Genomic DNA, 27,373 nt, shown 5'->3' with positions numbered 1-27,373 from the left:
TTGCATAAAAACAACCAACACAATAAACAATGATTACAATTTTATATATAGATTTTTTTTTTTTTGTTCTAATGACCTTCACACAAACCTATTAGATGTTGTCTTCTTCTTCTTGCTCTCATTTGGAGTCAAACTCAGACTCAAATCTAGACCAAGTCTTTACAGCTATGGACTTGTATTCAATGTGATAAAAATGCTTTGACTACAGGTTTACCTATATGCCTTATATTTTATGCTTCTGGCATAAAAAGTCCAGTGTTATGCACCACCTGAAGGATTTTACTACTTATTGGGGTTGTACATACAAACCCATTTACAAAAAGTTGGTACAGAAGCTAAAGTATAAAAAAAAGTAATAATTTGCATTTTATAGATATAGATATATAATATAATATTATAGAATATTGTATATATATACAGTAGTGTTCAAAAAAATAGCAGTGATTTAAAAAAAGCGAATAAAGCACAAAATCATTATAATAACTTTTATTTCCATGAATGCAAATGCACAGAAAATACTACAACTTCAATTCTAAATCAAAACATTTAGCCAGTTTGTGTTAATTCTTTACAGAAAGTTAAGAAAAATGAATATTAGGCTGTTCAAATAAATAGCAGTGCAGCATTTTTCTTTAAAAACTCAAAAAATTTATGTATAACATAAAAAATGTTTGAGGTTCCACTTAACTTTGAATTACTGAACTAATATTTAGTGGCATAGCGATTGTTTCCGAGATCTGTGTTGCATGGAGTCGACCAACTTCTGGCACCTCTGAACAGGTATTCCAGTCCAGGATGATTAGACGACATTCCACAGTTCTTCTGCATTTTTGGGTTTTGCCTCAAAAAAACGCGCTTCAGATATCAGCCCACAAGTTCTCTATGGGATTGAAGTCAGGGGATTGGGCTGGTCACTCTATTACCTCCATCTGGTTTGTCTGTAACCAAGATGTTTTGGGTCATTGCCATGTTGAAACACCCATTTTAAGAATTTCTTCTTCGACACAGGGCAACATGATCTCCTCAAGTATTCTGATACAGTGGGGTCAAAAAGTATTTAGTCAGCCACTAATTGTGCAAGTTCTCCTACTTAGAAAGATGAGAGAGGTCTGTAATTTTCATCATAGGTACACTTCAACTATGAGAGACAAAATGAGAAAAAAAAATCCAGGAAATCACATTGTAGGATTTTTAAAGAATTTATTTGTAAATTATGGTGGAAAATAAGTATTTGGTCAATAACAAACAAGCAGGATTTCTGGCTCTCACAGACCTGTAACTTCTTCTTTAAGAAGCTCTTCTGTCCTCCACTCGTTACCTGTATTAATGGCACCTGTTTGACCTCGTTATCTGTATAAAAGACACCTGTCCACAGCCTCAAACAGTCAGACTCCAAACTCAACCATGGACAAGACCAAAGAGCTGTCGAAGGACACCAGGAAGAAAATTGTAGACCTGCACCAGGCTGGGAAGAGTGAATCTACAATAGGCAAGCAGGTTGGTGTGAATAAATCAACTGTAGGAGCAATTGTAAGAAAATGGAAGACATACAAGACCATTGATAATCTCCCTTGGGGTCAAGATCTCATCCCGTGGGGTCAAAATGATCATGAGAACGGTGAGCAAAATCCCAGAACTACACGGAGGGACCTGATGAATGACCTGCAGAGAGCTGGGACCAAAGTACCAAGGCTACCATCAGTAACACACTACGTCGAGAGGGACTCAAATCCGGCAGTGCCAGGCGTGTCCCCCTGCTTAAGCCAGTACATGTCCAGGCCCATCTGAAGTTTGCCAGAGAGCATATGGATGATCCAGAAGAGGATTGGGAGAATATCATGTGGTCAGATGATACCAAAATGGAACTTTTTGGTAAAAACTCAACTCGTCGTGTTTGGAGGAAGAAGAATGCTGAGTAAACACCATACCTACTGTGAAGCATGGAGGTGGAAACATCATGCTTTGGGGCTGTTTTTCTGCAAAGGGGACAGGACGACTGATCCGTGTTAAGGGAAGAATGAACGGGGCCATGTATCATGACATTTTAAGCCAAAACCTCCTTCCATCAGTGAGAGCATTGAAGATGGAACGTGGCTGGGTCTTCCAGCATGACAATGATCCCAAACACACCGCTTGGGCAACAAAGGAGTGGCTCCGTAAAAAGCATTTCAAGGTCCTGGAGTGGCCTAGCCAGTCCGTGTTGCCCAGCAACAGCCCCAAAACATCACTGCTCTAGAGGAGATCTGCATGGAGGAATGGGCCAAAATACCAGCTACAGTGTGTGCAAACCTGGTGAAGACTTACAGGAAACGTTTGACCTCTGTCATTGCCAACAAAGGTCATGTTACAAAGTATTGAGTTGAACTTTTGTTATTGACCAAATACTTATTTCCCACCATAATTTACAAATAAATTCTTTAAAAATCCTACAATGTGATTTCCTGGATTTTTTTTTCTCATTTTGTCTCTCATAGTTGAAGTGTACCTATGATGAAAATTACAGACCTCTCTCATCTTTCTAAGTAGGAGAACCTGCACAATCAGTGGCTGACTAAATACTTTTTGGCCCCACTGTGTATTTAAACTGATCCATGATCCCTCGTATGTGATAAATAGGCATAACACCATGGTATGAAAAACATCCCCATATCATCATTTTGTACCACCGTGCTTTACTGTCTTCACAGTGAACTTTGGCTTGAATTCAGTGTTCGGGGGTCGTCTGACATACTGTCTCCTTCCACTAGACCCAAAAAGAACAATTTTGCTTTCACCAGTCCACAAAATGTTGAGCCATTTCTCTTTGGACCAGTCAATGTGTTCCTTGGTAAATTCGAACCCATTCAGGACGTCTTTATCTTTACAACGGGACTTTGCAAGGAGTTCTTGCTGGTAAATCAGCTTCACTTAATCATCTTCTGTACTCACTGCTAACTTCAGATGTTCCTTGATCTTTCTGGAGGTGATCAGTGGCTGAGTATTTGCCATTTTGGCTATTCTTCGATCCTTTCGAACAGTAGTTCCACGCTTCCTTCTGCATCTTTCAGGTTTTGGTTTTCACTTCAAGGCATTTGAGATCATTTTAGCTGAGCAGTCAATAATTTGCTGCACTTCTCTGTATGTTTTTTCCCTCTACAATCAACTTTTTAATCAAAGTACGCTGTTCATCAGAACAATGTCTGGAACAACTAATTTTACCCAGTATTTCAGAAGGAAATGTGCTATGACCAACATGTGAAACATTTGCCCCCCTCCTACCTTAAATAAGGGCCAAAATTGACACCCGTTCTTCTGCAGAATGAATGACTTCACCAGTTGAACTCCTCACTGCTATTATTTTGAACAACCCCCTTTCAATCAATGCTTCGATTACTCAGAATGAGCGGCGTGCACGTCCTAATTGTTGGGTTTGTTTTGTTTTTATTACTCTACTACACTTTCAAGTACATTTTTTGCTATGTAGAAATATCACTTCTACTGAAAACAGTGATTTATCAGGTTAATGGTGTTGGACTGCTATTTTTTTTAACACCACTGTATATATATATACAGTGTATCACAAAAGTGAGTACACCCCTCACATTTCTGCAGATATTTAAGTATATCTTTTCATGGGACAACACTGACAAAATGACACTTTGACACAATGAAAAGTAGTCTGTGTGCAGCTTATATAACAGTGTAAATGTATTCTTCCCTCAAAATAACTCAATATACAGCCATTAATGTCTAAACCACTGGCAACAAAAGTGAGTACACCCCTTAGTGAAAGTTCCTGAAGTGTCAATATTTTGTGTGGCCACCATTATTTCCCAGAACTGCCTTAACTCTCCTGGGCATGGAGTTTACCAGAGCTTCACAGGTTGCCACTGGAATGCTTTTCCACTCCTCCATGACGACATCACGGAGCTGGCGGATATTCGAGACTTTGCGCTCCTCCACCTTCCGCTTGAGGATGCCCCAAAGATGTTCTATTGGGTTTAGGTCTGGAGACATGCTTGGCCAGTCCATCACCTTTACCCTCAGCCTCTTCAATAAAGCAGTGGTCGTCGTCTTAGAGGTGTGTTTGGGGTCATTATCATGCTGGAACACTGCCCTGCGACCCAGTTTCCGGAGGGAGGGGATCATGCTCTGCTTCAGTATTTCACAGTACATATTGGAGTTCATGTGTCCTTCAATGAAATGTAACTCCCCAACACCTGCTGCACTCATGCAGCCCCAGACCATGGCATTCCCACCACCATGCTTGACTGTAGGCATGACACACTTATCTTTGTACTCCTCACCTGATTGCCGCCACACATGCTTGAGACCATCTGAACCAAACAAATTAATCTTGGTCTCATCAGACCATAGGACATGGTTCCAGTAATCCATGTCCTTTGTTGACATGTCTTCAGCAAACTGTTTGCGGGCTTTCTTGTGTAGAGACTTCAGAAGAGGCTTCCTTCTGGGGTGACAGCCATGCAGACCAATTTAATGTAGTGTGCGGCGTATGGTCTGAGCACTGACAGGCTGACCCCCCACCTTTTCAATCTCTGCAGCAATGCTGACAGCACTCCTGCGCCTATCTTTCAAAGACAGCAGTTGGATGTGATGCTGAGCACGTGCACTCAGCTTCTTTGGACGACCAACGCGAGGTCTGTTCTGAGTGGACCCTGCTCTTTTAAAACGCTGGATGATCTTGGCCACTGTGCTGCAGCTCAGTTTCAGGGTGTTGGCAATCTTCTTGTAGCCTTGGCCATCTTCATGTAGCGCAACAATTCGTCTTTTAAGATCCTCAGAGAGTTCTTTGCCATGAGGTGCCATGTTGGAACTTTCAGTGACCAGTATGAGAGAGTGTGAGCGCTGTACTACTAAATTGAACACACCTGCTCCCTATGCACACCTGAGACCTAGTAACACTAACAAATCACATGACATTTTGGAGGGAAAATGACAAGCAGTGCTCAATTTGGACATTTAGGGGTGTAGTCTCTTAGGGGTGTACTCACTTTTGTTGCCGGTGGTTTAGACATTAATGGCTGTATATTGAGTTATTTTGAGGGAAGAATAAATTTACACTGTTATATAAGCTGCACACAGACTACTTTTCATTGTGTCAAAGTGTCATTTTGTCAGTGTTGTCCCATGAAAAGATATACTTAAATATCTGCAGAAATGTGAGGGGTGTACTCACTTTTGTGATACACTGTATATATATATGAAATCAGTGCAAATATGATATATTTAACATTTTTACATATATTACAATTTACATTTTTTGTAAATATATGCTAATTCAGAATTTGTGCAGAAATGTCTGCAGCATGTTTCAAAAAAGCTGGAAAAGGGGCAATACAGGTCTAGAAAGTTTGTGGAATGAGTAAATACACAGTAGTCCTTAGTTCCCAAATAATTACAGAGCATTCTTTAAAGTAGAGTGAACACTGGTTGGGTATTACATTGGTTGGATAGTACACTACCGCTGTGAGCGTTTTATTTTATTTAAAATTACCCAAATGTGTATGTAGTTAACTGCAATTGTAAATAAAGCTTTTTTTCCCCTCACAGACCTATTTAATTTATTATTGTGATGCTCATACCTTTTGTGTTTGTGTAAACAGTTAAAGAAGAGTGGAAAGGAGCCAAAGGTTGGGGCTGAACTTGTTCTGGGAAGCCAATCCTACAAAACCACAGTAAGAAAATGCTTTTATTTCTAAGAGGAAATATTTCATGTTACTTTATTAAATATTTTAGTGCTACTGGCCTGGCCGGGCACTTAACAGGCCCAGTTGTCAGTGTTAGGTGAAGGAGAGTCTGGATAACAGTGACTCCTGCTGTCTGGTTAGAACTCTCTGTATAAATCCACCACTTTCTGGTGTAAAGGTGTACCCAGCAGCTTTATACATGTTGGAGGTGGTGTATTCCAGCCTGTGGCCCATCTTGGGCAGCAAGGGTGTTGTTCAACAGGCAAAGGTCTCCAAAGTGCACAGAGAAATTAAGCATATACAAATTGTGTGCAAAAGTTGAATAGCTACCAGTTAACAGTTAACATGTTCACTAGAATTATGTTGCATTACCTCTTGCTTTACACCTTTTTAAAAAACACCCTAAAGAAGTTTGAATATGACTGGTTTCCTTCATGATCATTAACTAATGATATTATTTTAATGTTCTTTATTAAATGTTTATTTAATAACAACAACTGAAATTTTGTGAATATTTCCTCTGTGTTTTTCACCTAAAGGTGTGTGATCGTACTAGCTCACCCAAATGGAATGAGGCTTTTCATTTTCTGGTCTACAATCCTAACAAGGAGGACCTTATTGTAAAGGTATAGAAATGTGCCCTCTGTACAACATGCTAACATTAATGTCTAGTTTGTAGTTATTCAAACATCACATTTTAAAAATATTTTAACCACTAGATACATATAATCAATAAAAGTTATTACTGAATTGTCTTTGTGGTATCTGTATTACTTTAAATCCTTAAATATTTTTCTACAGATGTTATTTTCTTACATATTTAAGTTAATGGCTTTATATTACTAAACATGCTCTTAATATAGGGTAAAACTTAAAAGTGTACAAATTCCATCTCCAGAGAAGTTGGGACATTTTGTAAAATGTAATAAAAAGTACAGTACAAGTAAGAAATAAATGCATATTTCATACATTTACTTGTATTTCATTGCAGACTGTGAACCCAAGATTAAACCATTTTCAAACATTCCTCAATAAGTAGGTGAACTGGAAACAGATGAGGGTGTCATGATTGGGTATAAAAGGTTATGGCTCACCACTTTGTGCCAAACTTAATAAAAATAATTGTCAATCAGTTAATAAAGAACATTTCTCAATGCACAATTGCAAATATTTTTGGTCTTTCACAAACTCTCATACATAACAGTATAAAAAGATTCAGGTAATCTGGATAAATCCCAGTCCATGTAGGACAAGGTTGAAAATCACTGGTAAATGTGCCTGACCTTGCTTTTGGGGAAAACGGACAGTAAATTCTGTCTGCCAGAGAAAAACAGACCATCCAGACTCTAAATGGTGCAAAATCTATCATCTGTCATAATATGGGGGTGTATCAATGGCCGTGGCATAGATGACTTGCATATAAGTAAAGGTACTATTGATGCAGAGGCATGTACCACATTTAGAGAGACTTATACCACCATCAAGACATCATCTTTTCCTCCGAAATCTATGGTTATTTTAGCAACACAGTGCCAGGTGTCATTCTACAACAGCATGGACACTGGGCATCTTCTTTTTAATTACTTGAATACACATTTAAGGAAATGACCAAATAAAATATTCTTGTTTTATTGCAACTAACAAAATGTCCCAGCTTTTCCAGAAATGGGGTTTGTAGACCCTATTCAAATGTAATCAAATGTTACTTAAATAAACATTATGGAGTGAATGTAGTTCATTAATACACATGTCCAGACATCCAGCTGTTGTTACTATGCTCTATGAGATTGTACTTACACATCGTTTTATAAAAATATATTACTTTCCATTAAATATTATTTTCTTTCTTCCTCTAGTTGTCACACTGCTGGGATTTCTCCCTTGGTTCTGTAGTGATTCCTGTCAGAGATCTTCTCTCACAGTCAGAGCTGGTTCTGGATCAGTGGCTGAATCTGGATGGAGCTTCACCTGAGAGTCAAATACTTTTGAGAGCACAACTTATGGTACAACATTCTCTAGCCAGTTCATTTTCTAAACAGAAATGTCATTAGTCAATGGTTTACTGATAACTGATAAGCTTGTAGCATCTCACGAAAATGTAAAACATAACAGAGTTTATTATCAAAAAGTCTTTTAAACGTATTTAATGATAAAGCATAATGCTGTATATGTGGCAATAATGTACTATGTGGCAGTAATCGATACGATGTATTCGAGATCCCAGCTCTGGTTCCAGCGTGTGTTTTTTTTACCGCTGCGCCACCTGCTTTTTGATGTTAGAGTAATTATTATGAGATGCTAAGCAGAGTTTAAGCTTTATACTGCGACTTATTAAATATTGCAAAATATGTACATCATTTTGATTGAAAATGTTGCACACAGGTCCGTAAGTGCATAGTCAAACTGCATACTGATGCAAAACAGTTCATGATCTTTGAATGCAAACACAGCTGGCACTGCACACAGACAGTGGGTGAGGGTGCTTTTTAAATCAGCACTCTTAATCTGTAAAGATTTGCAGCTGTGCTCTCAATTGGTATCAAGTGTCAGCTGTTATAAATTCATTTTAATGATGGCTTTAATTGAACTTCCTAAATTAATTGACTTCTTTGTTGGCTTTCAGGTATTTGGTTAATCATAGTCCAAAAATAGATCTGTAGGTTTCAAATAGACCTACTGTACATTTTTTAGTAGAAGGTGTTGACCTAGAAGTTTACGTTCTAAAGATCTAGCTATTTTGCATTTTTCCTTTCATTGCATATCTAGGCATCTAACTCAAAGCTAAAGACTAACAAATAAAACCCTTTTCATCATTAACAGTCAGTATGATCCTTTTCCTCAATGGAAAAAGCATATAGTTTCCTTTATAAATTTGGTTTATCACACCTCTTAGAAATTGTTGTGGCTGAATCACATGAATTCAATAATAAGTAGGTGTGTCTAAATACTTTTGTCCATATAGTGTATCTTTCAGATCATCAAACTACTTTTAATATTAGACAAAAATAACACTAAATTAACACTAAATGCTTTTTTAATGATTATTTCATTTGTTCAAGACAAATTCTGTTCAGCCCTACCTGGCACAATGTGAAAAAGTAATTGCCCCCGTAGCTTTAAAATCAATCAGTTAACCAAATTCAGGTGACAGTTGAGTTCAATTTTACTAGCCACGCTCAGAAATAATTACTGCCAGACCTGATTAATCTAATTATTACTTAAATAAATTTGCCTATGTGAAGCAGACTAGAAAGCTCTGACAAGGTAGCTTGTTATATTATAACAACCAGTTTTCATTTCTATTTAGAATTCCTTTTCTATCCACATTCTCCACTGAAGGCTAGATATGTTTCCATTATTTTGACCCTTGCTTTTCCCAGTACATTTTTGTTTGTGGCATATTAGCCATGGTATTGTTCTAACTATGGTTAGTCATCCTGTGTGACCAGCTTCATATTTAAATAAAACATAATTTATTAATTAATTATTGAATCCAAAAGACAAAATGTGCAAATATACACAGATTGTGTTTGTCTCTATGGGTTGATAAACATGCTTTGTAATGCTCCCTCAATGCAAAAATCTGAGGCTAGTTCTTAATGAATGTGATATAATTATGCAGCTTTGTAAATAATATAATTTTTTGCTGGTATAGATTCTGTGCCCAAATGTGACGAAGAGTATTAAAGAGGAGACAGAGACATCTGCTATACCCAAAACATCCATCAAAGAGAGCAAACCAGAGAAAGAATCAGTTCAAACGTGAGACTGAATACACACTAACCCACAAACACCTTACAAACACTTTCAATAAAACCTGTAAAATAATAATAAATATATCAAAACTGCTACTGCTAAACACACTTGTGTTTTTATCTGTTTGTTCTAATGGTTCAGTGAGCCACTGAGGCCAGCCACCATCTCCTCCTCTGTAAGTACTGCTAGTAAGCTGACAGAGAGGGAGAATGAGAAAGAAAAGGAAAAAGTGAAGGAGAGTGAGAAGGCTCCAGAAGTTATCGGTCCTGTTGATGTTCGTCCTTTGCACACCAGCCCAGATCCCAGCTTTAGCACTGAGGTGAGAAAAAAGCACAAGAAAAATGACATGTTTAAAATGTTTTACAGTCATGTCTTAATTTACATTAATCAAATAAAAGTAAAGACTCAAATTCTTGGCTGATAATGATGACAAACATTACAATTTTACAACTTTAGCTGTTAATTATCTACATTTTATAAAATAAAAAGCCATATAAGAGGCATTGCTACTGTCTTCTTACAGTACAGATACAGTCCCCACCACATTTATTGGCAGATGGTAAAAATGGTTATAAGAAATTTGTGAATTAGCTTCATCTCTCTGAAAACAATGAACAAAATTTTTTATCTTTAATTAAAGTAAATTTATTTCGAGGCAAAAAATCATCAGTAAGAAATAATAATTTTGAACAGAATATGCCACAGTTATTGGTACCTCTAGAGGTCCTTAAAAAACAAAATGTGGGGTGCCTAGGTGGTGCAGTGGGATATTCCGTTAGCACACCAGCGTCGAGATTCGGCGTTGCCACAGGTCGGCTGGGCGCCTTCTAAGATAAGATAAGATAAGATTCCTTTATTGATCCCCATGGGGGAAATTCGAGTGTTACAGCAGCTCCAGTACAGTGTAAGTACAGTAAATACAGTAAATAAAAATAGAGTAGAATAAAATAAAGAATTATACAGAAATTACTATTATACAACAGTATGGTAATTACAACAGTATAATAAAAACACTATATAAACTATATGTAGATATATACATATGTGTGAATAATGAAATATAGAGTCCAGTGATGGGAAAAAGGGTAGGGGGGGATCTTGAGTTATTGTAGGGGGTGGGGGGGGGGGGGGTGGCTGGCTCATCAGTGTGAGGACAGTCTGTGTATTCTGCTATTGTTATGCAGTCTGATGGCAGTTGGCACAAAAGAACGTCTGAAGCGCTCCGTCTTGCTCTTTGGTGGAATTAGTCTATGACTGAATGAACTACCCGGCTGCCATAGTTCCTCATTGAGAGGGTGAGAAGGATTATCCAGTATGGCCCTGATTTTGTCCTTTGTTCTCCTCCCATATATTACCTCCAGACCGTCCAGCTGTAGACCCACAACAGAACTGGCTTTCCTGACCAGCTTACAGTAATCCCTCGCTATATCGCGCTTCGACTTTTGCGGCTTCACTCTATCGCGGATTTTATTTGCAAGCATGTCTAAATATAAACCGCGGATTTCTGCTAGTGATGGGTCGGTCGCGAACGATCCGGCTCTAAGAGAGTCGTTTTTTTCTGTTAAAGCCGCACGTGATTGGTCAAGATGCGTAGTGGCGTGCACAGACAGCGTGCACACGAACAGGAGGGAGAGAGAGAGAATTTGATAAAGTTCTGCAGACAAGAGGGGTGTGTTCGAAAAGCTAGCTCTCTCGCTACATAGACGCATTTTACGTCATCCTGTGCGCGCTCCCGATAAGGAGGCTGTTCAAACATGGCTGACGGTGCGGACAAACGAATGGAGTTCTTTTCAAACGTAAATAAAATATTACTGATTTTTAACTTGTATAAACTTGTACCGAGTGTTTTTATTTGCAAGTTTGGGCTTGTCAGGAAATGTAACCGTTATCGTTACATGAAGGGAAATGTTATATTGACGTTAGCATGCTGTGCTACCTCAATCCATTGGTTTTAATGACAAGATGCTAAATGCTAAAGCCGATGGAATCGGGTTATAAAAATAACCATATAAACACATGGTTTTTACTTCGCGGATTTTCACCTTTCGCGGAGGGTTCTGGAACGCAACCCCCGCGATCGAGGAGTGATTACTGTATTTAGTTTATTGGCATCTCCAGCCTTGATGCCACCACCCCAGCACACCACCGCAAAATAGAGGGCGCTGACAACCACAGACTGATTAAAAGCTTTCAGCAGTTTGTTGCACACATTGAAAGACCTCAGCCTTCTCAGAAAAAAACAGTCTACTTTGTCCTTTCCTATAGATGGCATCAGTGTTATGTGTCCAGTCCAGTTTGTTATTTATATGTACCCCAAGGTACTTGTAGGAGTCCACCCTCTCCACCTCCTTTCCATGGATGAAGACTGGAACAGGGGTGTTTCTGTTCCTCTGGAAATCTACCACAATCTCTTTAGTCTTGTTGATGTTGAGCTTCAGGTGATTTTCACTGCACCATGTAGTGAAGCTCTCGATCAGTCCTCTGTACTCCTCCTCGTTGTCTCTGGTGATACATCCAACAATGGAGGAGTCATCGGAAAACTTCTGAAGGTGGCAGGAACCAGAGTTAAATCGGAAATCCGAGGTGTACACCGTGAAGAGGAATGGTGCTAGTACAGTTCCTTGGGGTGCACCAGTGTTGCAGATCACAGACTCAGAAACACAGCCATCCACTCTGACATATTGTGTCCGGCCTGTGAGGTAGTCTGTGATCCATGATGTGGTATCGGGGTGCAGGTGCATCTCCAGCAGCTTCTCACTCAGTAGGCAGGGCTGGATGGTATTGAAGGCACTAGAGAAGTCAAAGAACATCATTCTCACAGTGCTTCCCTGCTTGTCCAAGTGAGAGAGGGCCTTGTGTGTCATATAGATGATATATGACGTGCCGTAGAACCAGTCTCTCAAAGGTCTTCATGACGTGTGATGTCAGAGCCACAGTTCTGTAGTCATTGTGATTGCTGGGACGATTCTTTTTCGGCACCGGAATGATGCAGGAGGTCTTCTACAGTGTAGGCACCTTTTTCAGTCTCAAAGAGAGATTAAAGAGGTGCTGTAGTGGAGCTGCCAGCTGCCATGCACATACATTTAGCATCCTAGGGTTGACGTTATCAGGTCCACTGGCTTTGGTTCTCTTAAGCCTGGAGAGCTCCCGCTGTACCTGGTTGATGGTGAAGGTAGAACATGGTGGAGATAGAAGGCTGTGGGTTTCTGGCTGTGGGTGACTAGTTGGTAGGAGAGATGGTGTGAGTGGTGAATTGCCATTGTCCAGTGTTATGTTAATGTTTGCTTGAGTGTAGATTGTAGGAGAGTCAGGACTGTCCGAGGTCAGTTGTCTGCTGAGAGAGGGTGTGAGAGCAGAGGTGTCGATGGGTTGGAATGCATTGACTCCTGCAGAGGTGTAAGTGGGGCTATGGGTGTAGAGTGAAGACCTGTCCTCACTGTCTGAGCACCCAGTGGTGGGGGTTATATCAAACCTATTGAAGAACAGGTTTAGCTCAGATGCAAATTTCAGGTCTCCCTGTACTCCATGTGCAGGCCGACTGCAGCCTGTCATCTGTTTCATCCCGTTCCACACCTCTCTTGTGTTGTTCTGTCCCATTTTAGCCATCCATCTTCTCCCTGTAGCAGTTTCTAGCCTCTTTTAGTTTCTTCTTAAGTTCCTTTTGAACAGCCCGAAGTTCCTCTCTGTCCTTACACATGAAGGCCCTCTTCTTCCTGTTGAGAAGGTTTTTAGTTTCTTTACTTATCCATGGCTTGTTGTTCTGGTAGCAACGAACCTTCTTGTTGGGTACAATAGTGTCCTCACAGAAGCGGATATAGTCCATGATGCAGTGAGAGAGGCCTTCGATGTCCCCCCCCCGTAGTCGTTCTGGAATAGCTCCCAGTCTGTGTTCTGGAAACACTCCTGGAGAGTCTCCTCGGCTTCTCTGGACCAAACTTTCACAGTCTTTGTGTTGGGCATCTGTTGCATAACCAGTGGCTTGTAAGTGGCCATCAGGTGTACTAGGTTATGGTCAGATTCTCCAAGCGGGGGAAGAGTAGAGGAACTGTATGCCCTTTCCACATTGACATAAAAGAGGTCCAGGATCTTGTTCTCTCTCGTTGCACAGTTGACATACTGTTTAAAGTTGGTCAGTACAGAAGAGAGGGAGACAAGGTTAAAATCCCAGCAGATCACTGTGAGGGTGCTGGGATGTTGTGTCTGCAGTCCAGCAGTGATTGAGTGAATGATGTCTCTGGTGTTCTTTGCCTCCTCTCTTCTTACCGCTTTGCTTCCCTCTGTCTGCTCGAGCTAGCGAGAAACCAGCTAGCTCAATATGACTATCCGGTACATTCTCATGCAGCCATGTTTCAGTGAAGCACAGTAGGCTACATTCCTTGTAGATTTGCTGGTTGTTCACCAAAGCTGATAGTTCCTCCACCTTGTTAGTGAGAGACCTCACATTTCCAAAAATGACCGAAGGAAGAAAGGGTTTAATTCTCCTGTCCCTCTAGCGGGCATAATTGGCAGTGCCTGCAGCAGACACGGTTCTGCTAGGGCGGGATAACCAGACTATGTGGGTGGGGTCTTCAAACGCTGTGTGAGGACCCTGATTGGCAGATAGAGAGGCACCTGTGCAGAGTGCATAGGTGAAAAAGGATTCTGCAAAGGGCAGCACGCGGGTCAAAGGAGGCGTGAGCAGCAATATACCCACCTTGACTGCAATCAGGGATCCCCAGCAGTGGAAGACAAATTGACTACACTAAATTGGGAGTACATGGGAGAAAATGCATAAATAAAATAGAAAAAAAATGTACCTAAACCATATTTTCTTCTTTTTTTTTTACATTTTTAAGTTGATCAAAGTGTCTTTTAAGCAGTTTTAAGCAGTAATCCATGGAGAACAATAAACTGGTAACTAAGACAAACTTGCCTGGATGAGGACCCAAATTTAGTTTAACCCAAATGCACAGTGCATAGGCCTTCCCAAGAATCACTGTTTGAAAGTTATAGAAAAATAGCATCTTGGAGTCACCTAGTTTCTGAAACTATCATCAGATACCTCTCCTATGCCATAAGATTATATGGAAGGTTTGCCAGAAAAAAAGTAGGGAAGAAGATGAGAATTTAGCAGACTGATCTACCAGTTGACGGATGCCCCAGTGAGTTGGCAAAAGCCCTTCCAGAATCTGCAGTCTGTGAGTTCTAACCACCTTCTCTCAGAAGTCCCTTTTGCCAAGGGGAGCTTGGATAACGTGACAAATTTGCATGTCTTTGAGAACCTGTCCACAATGACTAAAATCATGGAGTTACCTTGAAAGAGTGATAGGCCCATGATAAAGTTGATGGACAAGTGGAACCAAAGACTTAGTTCTGCTAAATGTACACCAAGATTTCTTGTTGCTCTATATCATGAATTGATTTTTTGCTTCCTCTAGCCTACATTTCTTAAGTGAAAGCTTTATTGCTAGCAGTTTTTTTTTTTCCACATTGTAATTTTTCTCACTGGAAGACAGCTGGTGAGAGTAACAGGCACAGGGGTGTTGTACATTGTTGGGGCCTATGCGCTGGGAAAGAACTGCTCCAGCCTCTTCATCAGAGGCGTCTGCCTTAGCAATGAAAAAGCTTTTGGGGTTTTTAGCACTGGGACTTCCTGGGCTTTCGGCATCCACTTGAATTGGCCTGCATTTTTCTGTGTTAGGTTGATCTTGGGAGCCGTGATTGTGCTAAAGTTTTTGATAAATAGAAGAAAGATGTTAGCAAAAACCCAGGGAGCACTGGACCAGCCAGTCTGTAATGGGATGAGGCCATACAGAGATGGCTTTGGTCTTGGCTTGATCCAGCTGCATATCACCCCTTGAAACAATGAACCCCAGGAACGATTCAAGATTCAAGATTTACTTTATTGTCATTTCACTGTACACCAAAGTGTACCGAAAAAACGAAATTAAGTGCATTGGTTCATGCTAAAAACACAGCCGGTTTAAAATAGAAAATATATATAAAATAGTAATGTAAAAAAAAAATATATAAAACTAGGTACATCAAAAGTTGAATAGAATAATATTCACATTACGAAAATTGCACATAGTAGTTGTTAAGTATTTCAAATGCAGAAAAATTCACAGCGATTATACATAATGATAATTATTGCACATTGAGTTATTGCACATTTCGTTATTGCATGTTAAGATATTAGGATATTGCACATGTTATACCCATAGATGAAATATGTATCAGATTTGGATTAATTTGTTCTGTTCAGAAGTCTGATGGCAATGCAGAGTCTGTTTGACATACAGTTTGTTTTCTAGTAGTAGTTGCAGAATTTGCCTGGCATGTGCTGTGTGTTTGTGTTTGTGGTTCTTGCTGTCTTGCTGAGATAAACAAATGTGTAGTGACCAGTGCTTCATTGAGTACCTTGATGATGAACCACTGGAAAACAGTGTGGGTAAGAGGGTTTTCATGAGACCAAAGGGTATAACTTATTATATAATATATATATTTTGCTAGTTTATTTATATTTACTCTAGTTTGGGTCTAGTTGGGTAAAAACAAATGCTTCCTGCAAAGATTTAAAGGCTGTGTGGGGTAGCAGTCTTTGATGCTTATGCTCAGTAGTATATGCAATTACATAGGGACCCATCTCGACTGCACTCGAATGGATGACGTCTCTCGTCAAACTTTTTGAGGTCCACATATCTAACAGGTATTCCCTACTTAGCAATGCATCTGCTGAGAAACCTGTTAATAGAAGTGCCCTGGTTACAAGAGCTTCAACATGTGCGAGTTGCTACTCCCATAGAGAGATGGTCATGTGGTCCTTATTCAGAACTTAAAAACATTTGTTGATTTTCTTTCTGAAATTAGTCAACTGAAAAGGCTTTAAATTCACTGGCTTAATCTTTAGAAAAAAACAAAGTATAGGTGTCATACATTTTGACTAATGAGCACAACAGTGACTGGTTTTTGTAGTTGTTTTGGAAGCGGTAGACACTGAACGCCCATTTCAGGTAGCAGTCTAGCATATTTCGCTTGATTATTTTTAATATCCATGCTTTGTTTTATAGGGAGTGCTGCGTATTCACCTGCTGGAGGCTGAGAATTTGATTCCCAAGGACAACTTCATGGGAAGCATGGTGAAAGGAAAAAGCGATCCATATGTTAAAATGACTATCGGGAGCAACACATTTAAGAGTCATGTAATAAAAGAGAATCTCAACCCCACCTGGCACGAGATGTATGAGGTGAACAGACTGTCCTGTTGGTTACAGTTTTTTATTATTAGTAAAAGTAAACAAATCAGTAGACAGTAATAGTAAAATCTAATGCCAGTGTTTCTATTCTTCATACAGCTGGTTTTGGCCCCTACGATGGCTACAGAAGTTGTACTTGTAGAGGTGTTTGATAAGGACATTGATAAAGATGATTTTCTGGGGAGGTAGGTGTACTATAATTTACATGTAAAGACAAGTATTAGCATGGGCTCTGCCGAATACATGTAATTGGAAATTGTTTAAAGTATAATCCACTCAGGATCTTAAGTCTGGACATAATCTATTTAGAAAAAAATAACTGTCTAAAGCAAATTTACAGAAGTCAGTACCTTATGTCACTTCACATAAATACTTTAAAAACAGCATGTATTCATTCATTCATTTATTTTTTACTTATCAATTTATTCTGGTCTGGTTAAGTAATTGCAGGACAGCACATGTTCCCTTAATTACTCAAAGCTAGAGACTATTTAACGTACCCAGTCCACTGTCTGCGTGTTTTTAGAAGATGAAAGGAAATCCATGTGCACATTAGACAAACATGCTAAATTCTTCTCACATAGTGGCCTGAAACAAGGATTAAACCTATGTCCCTGGGACCCATGTTCTCTGCTCTACCTAGTGTATCAGCTATGTCAGTGTACCATGCTTTAAAATAGGCAGTTGTAGTTCAGCAGTTAAGGTACTGGACTAGAAATCAAAAGTCACTGGTTCAGTCCTGGCCACTACCAATTGCCTTTATTGCTTGAATTATATACAGGAATTGATCTAAATGTGTAAAACCCCCAACATGTCTTAAATCTGAAATGATAACAACAACAATACGGTCAATAATAATAAAAATGAGGTGACATAATAGTGTAACTGTGAACCATTCTCCAGTTATTGAGTGTTTAAACATCACATATTTTAGATAGTCAGTATGATTTCAGATGGTCAATATGACTTCCAGAGATTCATTAGATCTCCCCTTTTCTCTCATTTTCATCCACCTCCCAAAAACCTGTACTCTTCTGTCACCCTAGGTGCAAATAGGTAAGTGGGTGAGTGGCATCAAAGTGTTGGTGTATACCTAATTTCATGGCAACACTTTTAATGTGTAGATTTAAGCATGATGCCGATGGGTAGCGATAGTGTTTGTTGTGCTAAATTAACAGGTCACAATTTAGTGTTACAGCAGAATTCAGCTAAAGAGAATTTAAATACCAGGGTTTGTGTACATTTGATTTTCACCACTTGTTAATGATTTTTTGTGGGATTTTATGACATTGTAACATTAACATTGAGGTTTTTTTTCATTAGGCTTCACATTAACATGAATGAAATCATCCAAACTCAACACATAGACCAGGTGAGTATTTATTTTTAATGTTTGTTGTTGTGTTTGTAGTATGAGGGCTTTATATAAGTTTTGTTATATTATGTTTCTAGATCATTGGTCTTGGTCTCTCCACATTGTTGTTATTGCAAGAATGTGCTTTTATTATTTTCAGTGATTCATTTTGATTCATACTGTTGATTCATTTTTGTGTTTTGGCCTAATGTAATAGATAATTTTGATTAATGGAATTGCCCTAATAAAGCAAGACTTTTATATTATATTATCCACCTTTGTCTTGCTTCATCTTGCTTTAAATTAAAGAATACTTAGTGTGAAACAATTGAAACAAAGGTTATATACATTTATATATTCAGGACAGGGAATGAGAGGGAAATAACTGCAGACAAGGGCTTGAGAGACAAGGTGTTGTAAACGATAAAAAGCAAAACATGGGGCTTTGCCATGGCAACATCAGAAATGTAAGGAAGATCAGGAGGGATATTACATAATTATTTAAATAGTGTAGACAACAGAGATTTATGTTATAACTTAGATTAATGTTCATGGGATAGTAAAGAAGTGAATCTCTTTCTCAGTGGTTTTCCCTGAATGATGTAAAACATGGCCGCCTTCACCTGGTTCTAGAGTGGCTTCCCACAGTAACACAGCCTGACCAACTGGAACAGGTACATACATAGAATTCAAATATAATTGTATACAGGGTTTTTAAAAAATCATACTAACATTTGTGTAATTATTAGGAATAACATTATTTATGTTCCTTTTTGGATATTCAGGCCCAGCAGTTGCAGTCTGTGTCTTTTCAAAATAAAGCGGTGCCTTCTGCAGCTCTGCTGTTTGTCCTTATTGAGAGAGCACATGCACTACCAGTGAGTAACACACACACAAACACAATAAAATGTCTTTTCTTTTATACATCCATTATTATAATTCATTATCATACTGTATGTAGACACAGTAATCAATACATTTACACTTTCATTAACCATCTTTTTCTAGTTAGGCCTGAAGAAGGTCCAGTGCCAACTGGAAACAATAAGCGCAAGACATGAATACACACTGCCACTATGTAGCAGGACATCACACATTCACTCATTCATTTACACACTGGGCAGTTCAGACCAGCCAGTCTAAAGTCTGCAGGTTTCTTAATTGATTGATTGTAGTGCCTGTGGGTCAGAGCAACAACAACAGTGCAAATGGCTCCACAGTACAAACTGAATTAGTATTTAGTAACTTTTCACTTCCAGTCCAGAATTTAAAAAAGCAATTTAATCTGCCAACACAGTCTGAACAGCCATTAACATTCTAAAATCAAACATTCTAGGGCACAGCAGTGACATAGCTGGCAGAGTGGCTGCCACACTACAAAAATGCCTTTAGTGAGTTTCTGTTTGGAGTCTTGCAAGTTTTCTTCATGTCATTTCTGTTTCCCCTCCTCTTGTAAAAATATGCACTTAGTGGAATGTATGCTGTAAATCTCTCTAAGTGTGTGAGAATAAATATGTTAGTGCATGTTTGCTCATGGGGAAGTGGAGCCCTGTCCAGAGTATGTTATGTTTACCTGGTCACCCCTCTATCCCTCTATCAATCAAAAGGACTCCTGTATCAGATGATGTTTTGGTGGTTAACCATTCTCAATACTGCAATGACACTAACATGGAAATATATCAGGTGCCGCAGTGCTGTTGACATTTTTTAACTTACTGCTGCACTTGATACACTCATTCCAGTACAAACTCACAGTTCCATGTTAGCTACACAATTGCAATTAGTTACATTGTTAATTAGATAATAATAATTAGTAAATTAGTTAATATAAATTATTAGTACTTACTATTTGGTTGGAAGTTAAGAGTGAATAACACAGTTCATTCTCAGTAAAACAGGCTTAAATGTAGATCATTAGTAAAGTGTCATGTTTTTTAAAATGGTCATTTAACATCCAGTAGAAAATTGCATAACGGAAGTAATTCCATGGAATGCTTACTTTGGTTTAATTTTTTAATGTAAATGTTTGTGTAGATGGTAAAAGGTGGGAAGGAACCAAAGGCAGGAGCAGAGCTTGTTCTCGGGAACAACACTTACAAAACCAAGGTGAGTAGTGATTAGTTTAAAGCAGTAAAAAGTGGCTTGTTGGTTGTCGTAATGTATTTTACAGCCCTTTCTAAAATTTGTGTCATTTCAAGATGTGTGAACGGTCTACCTCTCCTCAATGGGGGGAGGCTTTCCATTTCCTACTTCAAGATCCAAAAGAAGACATGATAGTCATTAAGGTAATCTAGAGTTCATTTAAATATTGTGCACTGCTAAAAAAATTATTTTTTGTAAGATTTTTATATGTATTTTCTTTTTTCTTCCACACTCCTCTGTAGGTTTTGAGTGGCTGGGATCAGCCTCTAGGTTCTTTTGTTTTACCAGTGAGAGATCTGCTTTCCCAGCCAGAGATGCTGCTGGACCAGTGGCAAAATCTGGATGGAGCTTTACCTGAGAGTCAGATTCTACTGAGAGCACAACTCAAGGTAAAATAAAAAACACATTTCCACATCAAGTTTCCCACATTTTTTTACTGTTTACCTGTGGTCGACTTCTATATTCTTGGGATCATTTGTTAAAGACAAAGTTAAAGAATACATTTGTTGTTGATTGTCTCTCAGTCTGAAACAAGGGAAACCTAACTTTAAATAATAAATGTATTCTAAGAAAAATGATTATCAAAAACGTATTATAAGGATAAAAAATGTTTTTTTAACAAAGCCATGTGTCATATTTTTGGCACTTAGTCTTTTGAGTAGCATATGTCAATAAAACTTCACTAACTATTTTCTTATAATTCTTGATAAGATGATGAAATCCAGAACAATGAGTATGGAAGCACTTTTCAATACAAAACTTTTTCCAAACCTCTACTCTTCCTGTCCTGTGTTTAGTTCCAATTTCCTTCTCGGCTCAGTTTACAGGTGTTTAATAGGGTTTAAGTCAAAGCACTGGCATTATTATGAAAGAAGCTTGATTCTGTTTACAATCAAACCATTGTTAATATGGGCATTTTTAGGATTGTGCTGTCGAATGATTTAACCAGCACTCAATTTTATCTTCTTTTACTAAAAATCTCAAAGATGGTGTGTATCCTAACCAGGTTCCCGGTCCTTTAGCTACAGAACAGTCCGAAAACATACGATTTTTACCACATTTTACAATGGGGATAACATTGTCTCTGTAAAACTTTTTTTTTTTCATATGCCAACTTTTACCTATGTATACACTATAAAACTATAAAACCTATCTCCAATTAAAGTAGCATCTAACAAATTCCTGGTGCTTAAAATTGGAGGAACGAAAAGGCTTTCCTTTGGCATGACTTATAAATAGTTGATGTTGAGATAACGATGTGTCTAATAGTAGGTTTGGACACTATATGAATCTCTTTCCACATATTTTTACTGATTAAATAATTTTCCTCTCATTATACTCTTTACTGCATGGGTACAGAATACTTTTCTACCCTCTTCTAGGCAGGCTTATTACATCTAAGATTGGTTTAAACTTTCTTAATATTGCTTTAACCGAGGATGTTGGCTTTTCAAGTTATGTGGCATATGTTAATAGCCATTGTCTGATTTTTTAAGGTCATTATAATTAATTTATTTATTCTCCAATTTTTCTCATATAGTTGTATGGACAGTGGAGCTTGACTTTTTGTTACTTCATATTTATGCCCCAGTAAAACAAGAAGTTTGTGATTCTAAGTGAACCAATAATGTTTTTTTTAGGACTTTTTTTTCCTTTATTTAATGGTTAGATTTCTTTAATATGTTACAACCCCAAATCAGAAAAAGTTGGGACAGTATGGAAAATGCAAATAAAATAAAAATGCAGTGTTCTTTACATTTACTTTGACTCTTATTTGATTGCAGACAGTTTGAACCCAAACTGGTTCATGTTTTGTCTGCTCAACTTCATTTCATTTGTTAATATAGAGCCATTCCTGCATTTCAGGCCTGCAACACATTCCAAAAAAGGCAATTTAGAGCTAGTAATGAGGTGAAAAAACTAAATAATGATGTGATTTCAAACAGGTGATGTCAACAGGTGATTGTAATCATGGTTTGGTACAAAAGCAGCATCCAGGAAATCTTTGATGAGCAAAGATGGCCAGAGGATCTCCAGTTTGTCAACAAATGTGTGAGATAATTATTGAAATGTTTAAAAAACAATGTACCTCAAAGAAAGATTAGAAGGAATTTGCATATTATTCCCTCTACAGTGCATAATATCATTAAACGACTCAAGGAATCAGGAGGAATTTTAGTGTGTAAAGGCCAAAGGCGCAAGCATAAGCTGAACGCCCGTGATCTTTAATCCCTCAGACGGCACTGCATCAAGAACAACAATAGCTGATATAATCACATGGGTGAGGGATTACTTTGGCAAACCTTTGTCGAGCACTACAATACAGAGTTACGTGCACAAATGCCACTTAAATCTTTACTGTGCAAAAAAGAAGCCTTATGTTAACCATGTCCAGAAGCGGTGTCGACTTCTCTGGGCTTGGAGGCATCTAGGATGGACCATCACACAGTGGAAACGTGTATTGTGGTCAGATGAATCAGCATTTAAGGGCATTTTTGGAAAAAAATGGACGCCGTGTGCTCTGAACCAAAGATGAAAATGTGTGGAGAATTTTAAAACAAAAAATGCGACAACAACGACCCCATACTGTTGCACATCTTAAGACGTGTTTGCAGGAAGAATGGGACAAAATAAAAGCTGAAACACTAAATCGCTTGGTATCCTCGGTGCCAAAACATCTACATTACAAAGTGGTAAATGCTTTACTGTCCCAAATTTTTTTGGAATGTGTTGCAGGCCTGAAAGGCAGGAATGAAGGTTTATTAATGAAATGAAGTTGAGCAGAAAAAACATGAAATATCTCAGGTTCAAACTGTCTGCAATCAAATAAAAGTAAATGTAAGAAACATTTTCCAATCTGTCTCAAATTTTTTTGATTTGGGGTTGTAGATTCTTTAATATGATTAATCACAGACATTTGTCATATTCAATAAGGGTGCTAATAATTACTGAATGTAGCTTTTGTGTATATTGTATATTTATTGTGTATAAAACAAGTCTTATTTGGGTTTTAGATTCTGGCTTCAAATGTGGACGGTAAACAGGTGGAAAAACCTACAGAGAAAAAACCTGTGGAAAAGTCTATTGATAAACCAATAGAAAAGCTTGTTGAGAAGCCTGCAGAGAAGCCTGCTGGTGCAAGCAGCTCTGCTGGTGGGCCAGGTGCAGGGAAAGCATCAAACAATGCTGAACAGTTGCAGTCAGCAGCCAGTAAGGATATAAAACATGAAGCCAAGCCAAAACCAAGGTATGATTTAGATATGCTTTTACTGTATTTATTATTTTATGTAGGATGTTATGATAATTGTATTTTCCTAAAAGATTATTCTTCAAATGCAGTTCTTTACAATTCCCAACACTATTATTTAAATCTCTTCTCATCTCATGACAGCAATCACCCTGGGAAGGTGAGGGCTAGCATAGTGTGCTTTAGAAGCCAGTTATTATCCCTTTTTTACAGCATCATAACCTAGCTGTATATGTTTGAATGGGCGGATACCTTTCATTAATTAATTAAAACAACTTTATCCTATTCAGGGTTTAATTCACTGGGCAAAAGAAAGGGCACTTCCAGGATAGGCCAGTCCATTACAGGGCAAACACAATCACACAGTTACACACACTCATACCTAGGATTTAGCATAACCAATTAACCTGACTGCATGTCTTTGGACTTTGGGAGGAAACCGGAGCACCTGGAGGAAACCCACGCAGACACAGGGAGAACATGAAACTCCACACAGAAAGAACCCGGACCATTCCACCTGGAAATAGGAGCCAGGATGTTCTTGCTGTGAGGCATCTGTGCTACCCACCGAGCCACCATACTTGTTTGGTTATATAACATTGCAATGAAACACTGTAAACTACTAAATGTATTTATATATTATATATAATATATTATATATATTATATATATTTTTTTTAATATGTATTTGTATATTTTCAAATGACTAATTCTGCTTATGAAAAAGTGTGAATGCCACAGTGTTTGCTTTGGTTATTGGTAAAAAAAAAAGACTAAATTGGCATTCCTTGTAGCAACTTTATTTGCTTTTTATAATATAATATATCTGATGCCTCAGTGCCGAGGTACGACCCGGCCTCTTAGAGTTGGCACATCATTTAGTACAGTACACTGTACATTTAGTACACAGACCGATCTATTAGCAGATCTAAGCAGCTGAGGTTCAACCATAACAATAAACATATTTAATAAACAAGCTCTGCACTTGTGGCCCTACATACTTCTAGTTCCGAGACTTTTTCAGAGCTGCAAAATATTAAATATTACTTGTATAATATCCCAATTATTCTTCAAATGACTGATATTTTAAGTGAACCTCTCACCCACTACAACTCATATTAGTAAAATGTTCATTTGTCAATGTGACAAGGTTTGCTGTTAAAATGACACTACAGATTTAACTAAAGTTATTGAATTAAAGTTGAAGTGAGTATGAAGTAGAATGTGCATTTACTTGTCTCTACATTTCTGTAAGGCTTAATGAATTGGTGGCTTCTACAGTCCCAATGTCTGTCCCACATACTGAAGACTCACACAGAGTTCCAGAAGCAGATCCTACTCATGACCCAAAGGTATGTTTGTATGTGTATGTGCATCTGTATTTGTATGTTTATGGATGTGAACTTTCACTTAGCATGTGGCAAAAATGTTGTGTTACGCTTACAGGATTTGAGTAAAGCATCGTCTGTGGGAGAAGCTACTAAGGTGACTGAACCAGTCAGAATAAGTGACTCAGCATCTGCAGGCAGTAAGGACCAACATGTGGACAAGCCATTGAATAGGTGAGAAAAGATCTGACATCATTTTATAACTTGCTTATGACTCTCTTTTTACAAAAGTGCTGGTAAATAAGTATTATTTTTTTTCCATTAGTGGCTACTTGCAGTGCATTGGTAGGAGTATTAAATAAATCATTGTCCTGTAGGATTACCTGAATGTGTCGACTGATTTACTCACAAGTTGCTTGTAATAAGTTAAAATCTGCAGTCAGGTTTACTTATGCCAAGTTCACACTACACAACATTTCAAGTCATCAGGTCGCTGTACAGTTCACACTACACAACTGGACCTCTTGTTATCGGGAGTCTTTCAAGTCGGTGTGGCTTTCACACTACACGACTGATCGGCGATAGGGGGTTTCACACTACATGATCTATCACCAACTGGAATCTCAGGCGAGCTTCTCTGGTCTCCCAAACTACATTTTGTCACGAAAACAAACGCGAGAAGTGACGTTAATGATTAATGATACCACGTCCAAAAATGCACGTCAACAAGTAGCGAGCGATCAAAGTTTGTGCGCTGATGTGCAGCGTAAAAGCAAGTAGGAAAAATAAATGAATCTCAGTGGATTGGCTTACGTGACCAGCAGGGATTGTCTGTTCTATAGTGAGTTGGAGGTTAATAAATATGTTTTGCAGTGCAACGTTGGTGTTATGTTTTGTAGAGAACGGTAAGGTCAGAAATACTGTAAGACTTGACTGCGTTTTCCCTTACCACGTATCTTGCTTTCTCATTGGCTGTTTGACACCACACTCATTGCCAGTCGGCTGACTCATATCCAGATAATTAGCAAACTAGATAATTTATTTGTCACCGAGCGGTCGGCAAGTGCTCAGCAAGCCGCTCAGATCGAGTTGTTGAGCAGATCACACATAGCAATTGAGAGCTGAGTTTCAATCGCTGAGCGAACTCCGAGTTGCTCCTGAGCCGGCAAATCTAGCGCCGACCAGGTTGACGAGCGAAAATCAGGGCAAAAATCATGTAGTGTGAACTAGGCTTAAATCCTTTGTATCTCAAATAGGTTGTAAATAAAATGTATTTATGAGTATTAAATAGCTTCAAAATGCATAAGAAGCAATGGTAAAACAATATTGGAAAACAGTGTGATATTTTCACAGTTTTGGAGGTTTCAGTGACCCCTGAATGTTTTTACAATATTATGTTTAGTACAACCCCAATTCCAATGAAGTTGGGACGTTGTGTGAAACATAAATAAAAACAGAATACGATGATTTGCAAATCCTTTTCAACCCATTCAATTGTATTCAATTGAATACACTACAAAGACAAGATATTTAATGTTCAAACGGATAAACTTTATTGTTTTTCTGCAAATATTCACTCATTTTGAATTTGATGCCTGCAACACGTTCCAAAAAAGTTGGGACAGGGGCAACAAAAGACTGGGAAAGTTGAGGAATGCTCAAAAAAACACCTGTTTGGAACATTCCACAGGTTAATTGGAAACAGGTGAGTGTCATGATTGGGTATAAAGGGAGCATCCCCGAAAGGCTCAGTCGTTCACAAGCAAGGATGGGGCGAGGTTCACCACTTTGTGAACAACTGCGTGAGCAAATAGTCCAACAGTTTAAGAACAACGTTTCTCAACGTGCAATTGCAAGGAATTTAGGAATTTAATCATCTACAGTCCATAATATCATCAAAAGATTCAGAGAATCTGGAGAAATCTGTGCAAGTAAGCGGCAAGGCCGAAAACCAACATAATTCTGTAACGGATATTACCACATGGGCTCAGGAACACTTCAGAAAACCATTGTCAGTGAACACAGTTCGTCGCTCCATCTACAAGTGCAAGTTAAAACTCTACCATGCAAAGCGAAAGCCATATATCAACAACACCCAGAAATGCCGCCGGCTTCTCTGGGCCCGAGCTCATCTGAGATGGACTGACGCAAAGTGGGAAAGTGTCCTGTGGTCTGATGAGTCCACATTTCAAATTGTTTTTGGAAATCATGGACGTCGTGTCCTCCGGGCCAAAGAGGAAAAGGACTGTCCGGATTGTTATCAGCGCAAAGTCCAAAGGCCAGCATCTCTGATGGTATGGGGGTGTGTTAGTGCCCATGGCATGGGTAACTTGCACATCTGTGAAGGCACCATTAATGCTGAAAGGTACATACAGGTTTTGGAGCAACATACACTTCCATCCAAGCAACATCTTTTTCAGGGACGTCCCTGCTTATTTCAGCAAGACAATGCCAAGCCACATTCTGCACGTGCCTGCCTGCAGTCCAGACCTGTCTCCCATTGAAAATGTGTGGCGCATTATGAAGCGCAAAATACGACAACGGAGACCCCGGACTGTTGAGCAACTGAAGTTGTACATCAAGCAAGAATGGGAGAGAATTCCACCTACAAAGCTTCAACA

General features: G+C 38.6%; 1 protein-coding gene across 1 annotated transcript in view; it reads left to right on the top strand.

Moving 5' to 3' along the window:
• The window catches only part of esyt1b (extended synaptotagmin-like protein 1b), an 84,752-nt gene that overhangs the window by 42,176 nt on the left and 15,203 nt on the right, over positions 1-27,373 (top strand). Inside the window, exons 23-38 of the mRNA XM_062996734.1 lie at positions 5,607-5,678; positions 6,230-6,316; positions 7,547-7,693; positions 9,346-9,452; positions 9,588-9,765; positions 16,496-16,672; positions 16,781-16,866; positions 18,005-18,053; positions 18,620-18,709; positions 18,821-18,913; positions 20,070-20,141; positions 20,234-20,320; positions 20,420-20,566; positions 23,192-23,424; positions 24,680-24,776; positions 24,871-24,986. Coding sequence (XP_062852804.1) covers positions 5,607-5,678; positions 6,230-6,316; positions 7,547-7,693; positions 9,346-9,452; positions 9,588-9,765; positions 16,496-16,672; positions 16,781-16,866; positions 18,005-18,053; positions 18,620-18,709; positions 18,821-18,913; positions 20,070-20,141; positions 20,234-20,320; positions 20,420-20,566; positions 23,192-23,424; positions 24,680-24,776; positions 24,871-24,986 — 1,838 coding nt within the window. The remainder of the gene's footprint in view (positions 1-5,606; positions 5,679-6,229; positions 6,317-7,546; positions 7,694-9,345; positions 9,453-9,587; positions 9,766-16,495; positions 16,673-16,780; positions 16,867-18,004; positions 18,054-18,619; positions 18,710-18,820; positions 18,914-20,069; positions 20,142-20,233; positions 20,321-20,419; positions 20,567-23,191; positions 23,425-24,679; positions 24,777-24,870; positions 24,987-27,373) is intronic.

This window comes from Trichomycterus rosablanca, chromosome 6 (genome assembly GCF_030014385.1).
Source record: "Trichomycterus rosablanca isolate fTriRos1 chromosome 6, fTriRos1.hap1, whole genome shotgun sequence".
Lineage (NCBI taxonomy): Eukaryota > Metazoa > Chordata > Actinopteri > Siluriformes > Trichomycteridae > Trichomycterus > Trichomycterus rosablanca.
Note: the sequence above shows the minus strand (reverse complement) of the source record. Positions and strands in the feature narration are given on the sequence as shown.